Source organism: Bicyclus anynana, chromosome 5 (genome assembly GCF_947172395.1).
Source record: "Bicyclus anynana chromosome 5, ilBicAnyn1.1, whole genome shotgun sequence".
Lineage (NCBI taxonomy): Eukaryota > Metazoa > Arthropoda > Insecta > Lepidoptera > Nymphalidae > Bicyclus > Bicyclus anynana.
Genome location: NC_069087.1, coordinates 15,020,734 through 15,033,638, shown reverse-complemented (window position 1 = coordinate 15,033,638; position 12,905 = coordinate 15,020,734). Strand labels below are relative to the sequence as shown.

General features: G+C 34.7%; 1 protein-coding gene across 1 annotated transcript in view; it reads left to right on the top strand.

Moving 5' to 3' along the window:
• LOC112043463 (mitogen-activated protein kinase ERK-A) overlaps positions 1-12,905 on the top strand; it is a 58,783-nt gene that overhangs the window by 18,720 nt on the left and 27,158 nt on the right. Inside the window, exons 2-3 of the mRNA XM_024078877.2 lie at positions 9,335-9,461; positions 10,180-10,290. Coding sequence (XP_023934645.1) covers positions 9,335-9,461; positions 10,180-10,290 — 238 coding nt within the window. The remainder of the gene's footprint in view (positions 1-9,334; positions 9,462-10,179; positions 10,291-12,905) is intronic.

The window sequence follows — 12,905 nt, the reverse complement described above, 5'->3', positions numbered from 1 at the left end:
ATCTCAATACTATAACGCTACGCCCGCCAACGCTGGGTTTGACGCATCGATTTTTTAATTCTCGTGCGAATGAGGCCTTAATGTATTGTAAGTTTAGTTCATTTGATAGTCTCGTTTTGTTGTTAGTGCAATGCTTAATCTTTGTGGTTTTGAACCATGAGTCCTGTATGGGGCTACGAAATATTGAGCTTTACTTTTTTTTCGAAATTCTTAGCGGCAGCCCAGAGTTCCTCTCCTTCTGCAAATATATTTATTTGCAGAGGGCAAGGGGGATATCCAACTCTAAAATAAAAGAAAATCAACTGTGTATTCGTATGTCGGAGATAGTGGAGCTGAAAGTGTTTGTAAAAGATTTTTCCTTGTTTGTATTCTTTCGAACGAAAAAGTAAAAGAGGTCGCCCTTTGGAAAACCTTATTGTAATTTTAGGTCAAACCGAGAGTAAACACTGATATAGACGACCCTGCAATATTACACCCCTACGTAAAAGGGTAAAAATTGACTTTTTACGACTATAATATGAAACTCGACACGACACGTTTTAAGGATTACTTTCCCCCATAAAGCGGGGATGAAGCCTTGTAAAATGAGTATGAAATTGCGTTTAACTTTTATCATCTAAGTTATTTTATGTTTAAAGGCAAGTAAAACTTGTGATGAATTGGATACTGGAGGCATAGTTGATGTTTTCTCCGACTTGTCGTTACTGTGACTTTACGTTTTTGGTTTGTAATATTTAAATATTGAGCATTTATATATTACTTTACAATAGTTTGAATAACATAGAAATAACGGGAAAATACGAATATCAAATATTGTTAGTAATGCAAAGTAGAGATTTCCCATATGAAAGTTCTTTTAGCTTTATCAATTTTATTCCATTTTTTGTAATTTGACAGGGAAATAATGGAAGTAGTGAAACAAAGAGTTGCTACAATTGATATGAGCAATTCGCTGAGTAGAATAGTTAGATATAATATAAAAATGAAATAGTAAAAGTAATTAGCCAAGCGAAAGTAAAGTAACACTTTTGCGACTCAACTTAAAAAAAAAAAAAAATCTTGTTGATTTCGCGAATAATCTACACGGATGAAGACGCTAGAACAAGTATATCAGTAACAGAACGAGTATATTCGTTATACGTGTAACGATCTTAATAGCCTGCATGTCTCACACTGGGAATACGCTCGGTAAATTCTCATATTGCTACCCAGACAGCGTGTAACAAGTTTTATGGGTGTTACGTAAATAATGTTACAAAGATTTCCTTGCGTTGCCGATTCTGCCGGCTAACAAATAAATAGTCTAAACGCGTGATAGATTTTGTCTTCGGATCTAGTTTCTCTCGCGTATTTTGTTGCTTGGTCTATACTCTATAGAAATATTTATTTTATTTATCACAACCTGCTGCCTGGGAATTTGTTTGTGTTGTCTGCCAGATGAACGCTTTTCTGGGGTAAAAGATCTAAGAAAGAAGACGCTTTACCCATGTTTTTTTTTTTTGTATAAATCTGCTTCATTTCTGCTTTTGAGTTAAATATATAGGTATTTACATCCGTTCAAATTAGATTAGAAAAGATCTCTGTTCAGAGTTTTATCAGATATTCATATTTATATTTATACTAGCTAATGATCGTAGAAACTCTTTATTTGTTGTATCAAAATTATCCCATCTCTGTGCAAATTGTGTACAAATTGATTAAGCGGGAATTTATATCCTAAAAACAAACAAACTTATATACACTTAACTGAATAAATACAGCCCCCATCACAATAAGTAGGTAAGTAGGAAAAAAATTCATGTTTTCAAATTAATAGACGCGTACGGAATACATTATATTGTGCCTTTTATACGTAAATATAATAAAAGGCACGAGCTAAACAAAATTAATATCATTTTACGTAGACGGTCGTAACATTATGACTTCTGTTAAACACAAATTATATCGTGTCACGATAATAAATTAGTATATAAACTTTTTATGAGCATCTCGGTGAGTTTTCAGCCAGACCTTGCTGTTCGACCGCGGAATGGCTCACTAAAAGCAGTTTAAGGCTCTCTGCGCACTGCATGTGATCCATATCTGATCCAAATCCGAAAATGTTCTTTTTTTTATTCTTCACAAGTAAAGTTAAAAGTTCAGTCTGAAATAAACAATGTAATTGTATGATGTATACCAGAGTATTGGAATGGAATTTTGTTTTCCGAATTAAAGAATATCTCCAATGTGTTGCTGTCGGATCAATCAATCATAATATTACTCGTATGAATGCTGTATCCAAGGTGAACGTTGAAATCCGTGGCGATCTGATTCAAGAAGACATTCAACAGGCAACATCCGTCAATTGATCCAGAGGCTTTACTTGTTTTTTAACAGAATATTGTCACAAAACTAAATGTCTGGCCACATCATTTCTCGATTTAAGAAAATATATCAAAAATACGTTTATACTTGGACGGTTGACGAACCCCTCGATAGTTCGAATCTCCCAAAGCCTCCACGTTCCAAACGGTCAGTACTGATAGAGCATGGCTGATAAGCTTTCTGCTTTTATAAAATGACGAATACCAGGCTATCAAAGGTTCTAAGACCAGTATGAACGCAGTGCAAAATTAACATCCAAATTAGATTTTTTAAAATCTGGATTTGAATCGGATGCAGTGTGCAAATAGCCTAAGAAGTTTGTTGTACTCGTAATAGTGTTCGTATGCTGTTTAGTTTTATATGGCAGTCGTAACTTCCCATTAGCGCTTGTCTCTAAAATGGACGCGTAATCCCTTATTGCCTTCCATCGCAATAGACTGCCCCCGGTGTTTTATCTTTCAAAGACTGCTTATTATTCTTTCAACTTTTATAAAAATCCTTTCTAAACGAAGTATTTATATAAAAGTAATACCGCCTTTCAGTGTCTACCAGTCAGTGATTTTTAGAGGGCTTCTGTTTCTCCTTTTGAGGAAAAAGGGATCGCTTTAATATCCCTCAGAATAATTAAATTTGGGGAGAAAATAAAAGTCGTAGATTCGGTCTCGTTGGTCGTTACATCTTCCTGTATACATATATACCACATAAATTGTTCGATATAGTAGATAAATTACACGTACTTCTATATCAGTACGCATAGCTTGCGTCAACGACATTCTCGTTAAGAGAAACAGATTCATTGTCGACCAATAGCGGTGGAGTTGTAATATCGCTCTCTTTTTTGTCCCAACGCAACGAAAGAGAGAGCGATAATTTCGAAGCCGCCGCTAATGGTCTACATTTTTGTTTTTCTCGTCTCGTAATATATCTTGGGAGCCGTGATAGCCCAGTGGATATGACCTCTGCCTCCGATTCCGACCTAATATCACGTAAGTTTTAGCCGTGTTTCATAATCAATTAGCATTTCAATTAGGCTTATTTTAAAACACTTTTGAAACCTCAGTTAATGTTTTAGGTATGAATGGTGATAATAATTAATTTAAAACTTGAAATTAAATTACTTATTCATTAACACTATAATACGACTTTTCGATACGATATTAAATCGGATAGTTATACTTCAGAATGGCGAAATATCAGGGACTTCAATTCCTGTCATCATGTTGGCCAGGTCCCAGGTTAACTAGTGCATGAATACTTCGTTAACTCACGTTTCCGAACCTGGTTCGATATCGGATTTTAAATTGGAACTCTTTGATATCGCCGTCTTTGGATTGGTACGTGCATTTTTCGACTGCCCGATTTTTCCTCTCATTCATAATCCATTTATGTTGCAGAGAAGATTCTATTAGATTTTATTTATAGTCTTTTTTTTTAAATATGCTTATAAAAAAGTCAAAACATAGCTAAATAACGTTTTCTGTATGTCTTACATCTAATTAGTAACATTGAAATCCAATATGTATTTGGAATACGTCTACTTGGTCTATTCCTGTTTCATGCTTTGCTTACTTGACATATTTATGTATAGCCTGTTTCGTAGGCGGACTCAGATCAATCTTGATACCTACAATCGCAATCGCACTGTGCAATTGTGATTGTATTTTCCGAATGGGTATTGCAATGATTTAAAAAGAAACAGTTTAGATAGCAGATACAAGGTATACTTTATGACAAGTAGTCTACTATATTTTTAACAGATTTTTGCCTTAATTCTTCGTCTATCGATAGGAAGAATTACGCTATTATCTGTCTACGAATACCTTCATTTTCTACGAGTATAACACAAATTGTTATTTCTACTATATTATTATAGGTATCTACCATTGCTTCATGTTTTTGTTGTATTTGTTATAAAACTTTCTTTGTGGTTCAATTAGGACTGAATTATAAATATTTTCTTAGCTCAGAGAATGAATTGGGCAACTGTAATGTCTCCCCGGGCGTAATTTCTATAAATAAATAAGTCGGCTCAAGTCCACCATGATTCGTGCGGTTTACCGCAACGCCGATTTTTTTTAATATATCCTTTCTGTGGTTACTTAAATTCTCAAGACTTGCGTCCGGTACATATGACTCAAAGAACGTATTCGTATTCAAGTTACTTCAACGCGGCGTGCTATGTTTCTAGGGAGTCATAAACAGTAGTATTTATAACATATGATTGCTAAAAAAAGAAGTTTTAAACCCTTAAATAACCGAGTCTTTTTCGTCACTGGTGTTTAGACTTTAGAGATCTTTAATTAATATTTTTCTTTCTCGTAAAAATTCACAATATGTAGTACCTAGCCGTAAAGTCAGTGCTTAGTCCCTCGCCTCGGAGTGTAAGCGATTCCGCCAACCTAGTCATTATGATTGACATCTGATAATGATATTAGAGTTTCAAACATTATCACTTGAGGCAGTGTGGGCCTAAGCTCTAATTCCTCTTGTACTATAAAGCCTGGCCTGGCTGGCTTTTCATTGCAGAGTTTTAAACATCACTCGATCGATTGGGGCAATGTGACGGGCCTATGCTCTAATACCCCTTCTTCTATAAAGCCTGGCCTGGCTTTTTACTGGGCCATAATTATAATTAACATCTGATAATGATCATTAACACAGTTTTAAACATCACTTGCGGCAGTGTGACGGGCCTATGCTCTAATACCCCTTCTCCTATAAAGCCTGGCCTGGCTTTTTACTGGGCCATATTATGATTACCATCTGATAATGATCATTAACACCGCTTTAAACATCACTTGCGGCAGTGTGAGGCTCTAATTCCGCTTCTACTATAAAGCCTGGCCTGGCTTATTACTGGGCCATAATTATGATTAACATCTGATAATGATCATTAACACAGTTTTAAACATCACTTGCGGCAGTGTGACGGGCCTATGTTCTAATTCCCCTTCTCCTATAAAGCCTGGTTTAGCTGGCTTTTTACTTGGTCATTGAAATAGTTCTTTTTATTTTAATAGTAGAGTTAAAATACATATGTTTATTAATTGTGATTAAGTTATTTATATTGCGACAATATTTATCACGTTATCGGCAATTGGCTTAAAATCAGGTTAATAGTGAATAATTGGATTATAACAATATACAATATATATTATAGTAGACATTAATTAATCGTACAAACAATAGGATTGTAATGTAGCAGTCTGTAATATAATTCGCCTAAGAGGGTTTTAACTCGATTAGATTAAATTAACCCTCCTTGAGGGATTTCGGATAGATTGAATGTCTTTCAAATATTCCCTTGTGTCAAAACAAGTGCTCGAAGTAAATAGGATTTGGAGATTCTGCCAAGATATAGCAAATTACATTACGGTCGTACTTTATCTCGTAAAACCTTGATCACTCGCTAACGGGTTGAATAGGCACTTTCTTAATGAATTTCTTCTTGTTTGATGAAGTTAAAAATCAATAAATCTACCTATTTACTCTTAGATATAATAAAGAGTGCTATTAGTACGTGACACATAAGGTACATATCTTCTAAAATTCATCTATCTTCTGATAGATTTATTCGAGCAATATCATTAGTAATTTTTCAATTACTTACCATTGAGTTTTAAACATAAATCCCACAAAACCAACCAAGTTCAACAAACAGAACAAGTTCTTTGTTACTTGTTTTTTGTTTAGGTTTTAGGTACTCGTTTACTTAAATAACTTGGAGGAAACTTTATCTTTTCGTTTTGCTTCTCATGTTTAGCTAATTAAATAATATTGACACTCATTATACCGAATGAACACTATTATACACAAAAAAAATTGTCGTAAAGCACCTCAGATAAAAATATTTTCCTAAAGTGCTATCGAATTTATTTTTTGAGATTTAGAAGTGTCCTTGACTCCTTGAAGTTAAGACCCACGTAAAGTGACGTTTCTTTCATGGATTCTACTTGATGAAAAAATATGAGCGGATTGATTGAAGGTTAAGATCGCGTGGGTATTATGAGTTTCAAAGTTAAGATGACAATTAAAGCCCCTGCAGGCTGTTTGAGAATGAGCACCTTTTTTATATAAATAGAACTTGATTTATAAATCATTTTTTAAGACAATATTATTTACGTAAATTTACAAATATAGAAATCGATGTTTAAGTGCGTATAATTATTATAGTAGAAGCTATTCAATAGGCAAGTAGCATTGGGGTAACATGCTGTGATATCTGTTGTAATAAACATATTGTTATAGTTAGATGACATGCTAATGGGGATGATGACTGGGTTTGAATATATTGATTTTTATGATACATTCGGGTAAATAAGGTCAATGTTAACTAATCTAAACATAAAAAGCAAAGATTGTCTGGATATTTGCAAAATAAATAAGATTATAAAATTTCAAAATCTATTAAAAATCTTTTATCATAATTAGATGAAAATTCATACAGTTTCAGCTTCCTTACATTGAATGTGACATTTTTCAATAAAAGAACTATAAACATAAACGCACAAATAACAATTACAAAATGTTTGAACGTCCATACAAATCTAACGATCATTACATTACCTACGACGTCATTAGTTCGTGCCATTTTGTATGAAGCGTTTTTCAGGGATCCAGGCAGCGCCGCAAATCTGTCCCTTTAAATCCCTGTAGCTCCGAAAGTAATGATCGCAGATACCCTGTTCCTTTTACAAAATTGCTTTACTATTAGCGTACTACTAATTTGTATACAATTTAAAAATCAGTCATCATTCCTATTGTTATTGTTAAACAAAGTATCACAATATTCCTGGACTTAGATCAGCAAACTAGTATGCAAAACACGATTCAACAAAAACATGCTCAATCGCCCAGATAATCAAAATTGATCGATTGCGCAGTTTCTTAGAAACATGGAAGTTGAACGTGGCCCGCGATCATAAATCTATGGTATCGACGCGTAACTTGATCCGTGTTGCTAACTCGACGTTAGCAATAAGGATTGAGTTTGATCCAAACTTAACTAAACCGTAACTTAGTTATAAGTTCAGGGAATATTGTCCGATATTGCCAACATTTACGTTTGTGTGAAGCTTTGTATTGAGTGCCTCTTGTCTCTAACGTCAACTTCATACTATTTACTAAGTTAGTTTACCAATAGTAGTCGTTCTATCTTAAGATTTCATTCAAACTTGGGATAAACTATTTGAAATTGTTATCGTTGCTTATACACAGGTAAAACATAATGTTAAATAGATACATACCAGTAGCGAAGGCTGACATTTTCTAGTAGATAACCCGTTCATGACTTTTTTTAAAACGTCTACGTTCATATAGATAGTATTAATATGTACTGCTTTTTAACTTGCGCGGAGGCGTGTACGGATTGTAGAAATGCTGTTAATTGAATAAAATAGCTATTTCGAGCTTATAAAATACATTATAATAATGAATATGTATATATGGTTTTTAAAAGGTAACCCGATAGGAATCGTGTTGTTAGCTTAGGGGCGATAGGTCATAACAACACGTGGGTATATGTACCTAAGTTACTATAACTACCTCGTTGGTTCAGTGGTTAAATAGCTTATGTGGTTTCGCATTTGAGCAGCGTCGTGGGTCTAAGTTCCATATCCCATTCCTGACGGGAGGGTGGCCTAATCTTGTAGTGGATTTTTAAAATAAGCTGTTAATTTTATAAGAAACTAGCTGACGCTTTTCCCGTTCCCGTGAAAATACGGGAAATAAAACATAGTCTACACTTGATAATAACAAGGCGTCCTAGTCATAAAAGAATACTCAAAATCGGTTTAGCAGATCCAGGAAAGCAGGTGATGTTGAAAATTTAATATTGTTGCGAGATTCCATATCATCTCTTGTAATTAGATTTTCTGTTATTGTATTTTTTAACACATTTTACTCCGAGTTATCCACCATGGAAAAACTTTTAAGAAACAACTCGTTTGCGTTAACAAGATTCTTGTCCGTTAGCCTGTCGAAATTTTCTTTTGTATACTTTCGTTGTTTGTTGTTTTTGGGTTAAGAAAACAATGTTGTACACGATGCTCATTATTTCTGTTAAAGTCTTCAACCTGATATTGTTTTTGTTAGATTTTTTCAGCATTTCTTAAACAGTTGCCGCTGCGACGCGACATATAATTGTAAGGATTATATTTGTTGTCAAACATATTGTCAGAAAAGGTTGAATGTTGCCGATGGAAAATGTGATGTACGGATTCAATAAGTTACAATAGCAATGTTCACGGTGAAAGGGACCGGACTCAACACCGAGAGGGTGATAAAATGTAGCTTATGACACTGAAATAACGTTCTATTGGTAAAATAACTTACAACCTCACAAACTTTATCTCTTTATAATATTATATAGATATAAAAAAACACATCCGACTAGGAGAAGGAACGGTGGATCAAAAAACATTAGGTTTGAACACTAAAAATAATAAAAAAAAACCTCTTCTTCGAGCTCTATCTCGTTTGTTTAGTTTAAACCCACCTTTAAGCGATTAAACGACTTATCTCGTGCAGAGAAATTGACAAATGTCAACGCAATCATATATTACGGAACGGAAATGCCTCTATATATTTCGTTGCCTTGGGACGAAAGAAATGGGACTACTCCGCTGTCATTGGTTGACATTTTGGCAATTTCTCTTCACGAGATGTCTTTAGTCACATGTGTGGTATACCTGAGTCAAATATTCGTAAGATTTTATATAAATAATAATAGTAATAAACCTAAAGGCCTTTTAATGTAGTCCAATATTCAACAAAATCCCAAATTCAGAGCAAATTCAACCTAAAGCATTGAGTTTAAGGTTGAATTTGCCAAAACGACTACTTGAATTGAGTGCTAAAAAGTTGTGTTTGGCACTCATTGAGTGGGGACGTTTTTTGGTCGCTCATTGGGCATCCACTTTTTAATAGGAGATCGATGTTTTTGACTTACAAAATATTTTTTGTTGCACAGGTCCGCAGTCGACAGTATTAAGTTAGCAAAAGTCGCCATTAAGAAAATATCCCCGTTCGAGCACCAGACCTACTGCCAGAGGACGTTAAGAGAAATCAAAATTCTCACCCGATTTAAACATGAAAATGTAAGTTTATTTAGTCAAGTAAATATAAGAAGAGTATAAACAAAGCAAGCAAAATAAAGTGTGTTTATTAAAAAGTATAGGTACTAAGTACAGCGTCAATAGCTCAAAAGTAAGGGCGGTCGGACTCATCACCGAGGGGTGGTAGTTCGATCCCCACCCCGTAGGTCTATTGACGTACCCACTCCAAATACAGTCTTTCCCGACTAGTCATATTTAAAAGATATGACAAATATTCCTTTTTTTAAAAAGAAGTGGAAACTGGTTTTACTGTTGAGGATTTGTTTTGTTGTAAAATCGGTCCAGTATCGGAGCCTATACGTAAAAAACAAAAGATCAAATCGGAACTCATTAGAATAACTAAATTAGTTATTCATCATGAATCATGACATCATCTTCATCTAGAATTCTAGAAGAACTGGTCATCGCAGGCTTTTCATAAAGAAGTCTAATTATTGAATGTATGTATGTATGTATGTATATATATATGTATGTATATGATTATATAGTCATATTCCATAATGACATATATACTTCCAGATAATATTAACGACTTTATATTACCGACTACCGAGTTTATTTCTGGCTCATCAGTAGATTATGCTCATTAATAGTATCTTAAACCTTTCAGTGGAATCAATACAAATACCAATTTAAATTAATTGCCGTCGAATAGGATTATTTAAAGCTTAAAAGCTTTAAACTTTGTCCTTTGTTGCAGATTATCGATATTAGAGATATATTAAGAGCAGAGACCATCGACCAGATGAAGGACGTCTACATCGTACAGTGTCTAATGGAGACAGATCTTTACAAATTACTAAAAACACAGGTAAATCTTTCTGAATATTTGTTTTAGCTTTATTTGTTTTGCATTCCAGCTAAATATCATAAATTTTCTTGAGTATTAATATGCCATGTGGCAGTATTAGTAAACTGTCTTGGGCTACGATTTTTAGAATCATAATTTTATTTTTTCATAGAACACCTAAAGTGCTAGTTGGACTCGCTTACCGAGTGTTCGTAGGATCATCAATTCAGGCATCGAACTGCGCTTTTTGTTTTTTTGTAGACCGAAGATTTTCTTTTTGTAGACCGGGATCCTAAAAATCATGAAATATTTATGTTTACCATCATCACCATATTAACAAGCCATATTCGGCTCACTGTTGAGTTCGAGTCTTTTCTATGAACGAGAGGAATTAGACTAATGGTCCACCACGCCGGCCCAATGCGGTTTGGCAGACCTCAAACACGTAAAGAATTAAGAAAATTATCAGGTATGCAGGTTTCCTTACGTGATTTTCCTTTACCGTTTGAGACACGTAATATTTAATTCTTATTCTTAAAATGCATATAACTGAAAAGTTGGAGGTGCATGACCCGGACTGGGTTCGATCCTACGCCCACCGAATCGAAGGCAGAGGTCATATCCACTGGGCTATCACGGCTAGTTCTGTATATATATATGTATATTTAAACACGCATTATAATATAAAAACCTAACAATATTGTAGTATTCATTCCAGCAAACTATCTAATACGAGTACGTACGTAGGTATTAAGTTGATCCTAAAAGATCAAAGCTTGGTATTTTTGGCAAATATTTTGTCTTTGAAGTCAACAATGCTATAACCTTGATACAAATTCTGTAACATAAAGGCTGTATGGAAAGTAGACATTATACGAGAACGCTTTTACGTATACTTTATTCCTTAAATCTATCTCAAGGTCTCATACTTTTCTCCCACTCAACATGGAGATTTTAGTCGCTAAACTTGTTAGTGGTAGATTTGCCAACTTTATTAGTGCGCCATATTGGATTTAAAGTGACGTCACTTATATAACATATGTTTTCATTCAAAATTCAGTAAACAAAGAGGGACAAATGGTTAAAATTTGACTTACTAACATGGTAACTCAGGTTCAGTTGTGTGCATTTTAAGAAATAAAATATCACGTGTCTCAATAAGTGAAGAAAAACACCGTGAGGAAACATTATAATTTTCTTAATTCTTTACGTATGTGAAGTCTGCCAATCCGTATTGGGCCAGCGTGGTAGACTAAGGCCAAACCCCTCTCATTTTCTGAGAGGAGACTCGTGCTCAACAGTAAGCTGAATATAGGTTGTTAATGATGATGGTGAACATGGTAAATTATAGAGTTTGTATGTAAATTTGCTGTTCTTCTGACTTGGCATAATGTTCTGAATGTCTCCTAATGCTAAGCTAAGATTAAGTGGTCAAGCTGAGTCTAGTGGTAGGTATCGGTCGTGCCTATTTACCACCCTACCGGCAAAGATGATTCGCTATAGCTTGGCAAATTCGTTCGTAACACTCCCGATGGTCCGCGCGGGCCGGGAGGGGGGTAGCGATGCCCCACGCGCACGACTTAACACCCGCGCAGTCTTTCCTCCCGTCGCCCGCATATCATGGGAGTGTCATCAACGACGCTAAATTGCTTATAGCTTGCCAAGCTATAAGCAATTTAGCGTCAGCTTTTGGAAACCGTTAGGGTTATGGGTAAATTAAGTTGTATCTTATTAAATTTTGCCCGCTATCACCATGGACCATGTCATTAAACAAAAAAAGATGACAAATACACTGTAATAAATAATTATGGAACCTAGGACCTCTTACATTTAAGATTACCCCTTCAGTCGTTGACACACCCCACCCAATCTTAAATTTAAAAAAAAAATGTGCAAAAAATATATAAAATTGTTGGCCAGCTAATTCAAATAAAAGGCACAAAGGACTTTTAATTAAGCAGGTAATAAAAGGGATATAAAGGGTCTATTTTTTGACGGATCGCGATCCTTTTTACCCTACAGCGACCCTCCCGGTGCGTTTTTCCAAACAAAACTGTTTCGTGCCTTTCTAAAGTTTTCCAAACATGTTTTTCTAATATCGAGTTTCAGTATGTACAAGGTGACACCAATCTCCCGGGTAAAATTGGAATGGAATGGAATTTTATTACTCAGTTTTTTAAAATGTCATATTTTAAGGCTATGTGTATATTTTTAAAATTATTTTTAATATTCTCAAATAAAAGAAGTGTAAAAATATCTTCCACGACGGCCAATCTCATCATTTGACGCGGAAAACGTTAGAGTGCACAATTGTGCAAGCTAAAACAGCTGTAGTCAGTTGCCTCATTCTCTTAGTCCACTGTGTCGGGGATGCGACAACGAATCTACCGACAATTATATAAAAAAATAATCTGTAAAATCGGTTTACTGGCGATAGTTTAACGTGACAACGTCATAAAAAATACTGATGAAATGGTTTCATTTTTCAAAATAAAATGTTCGTTTTTCTAAAATACTGATGAATGAAGACTATTAAATAGTCTTCATAAACCAAAGAATACTTTTTTTTAAGCTAAGGAACGACGCATGACGTCATATTTTTTCGAGTTTTATTTACGACTAGCGGACACCCCGAG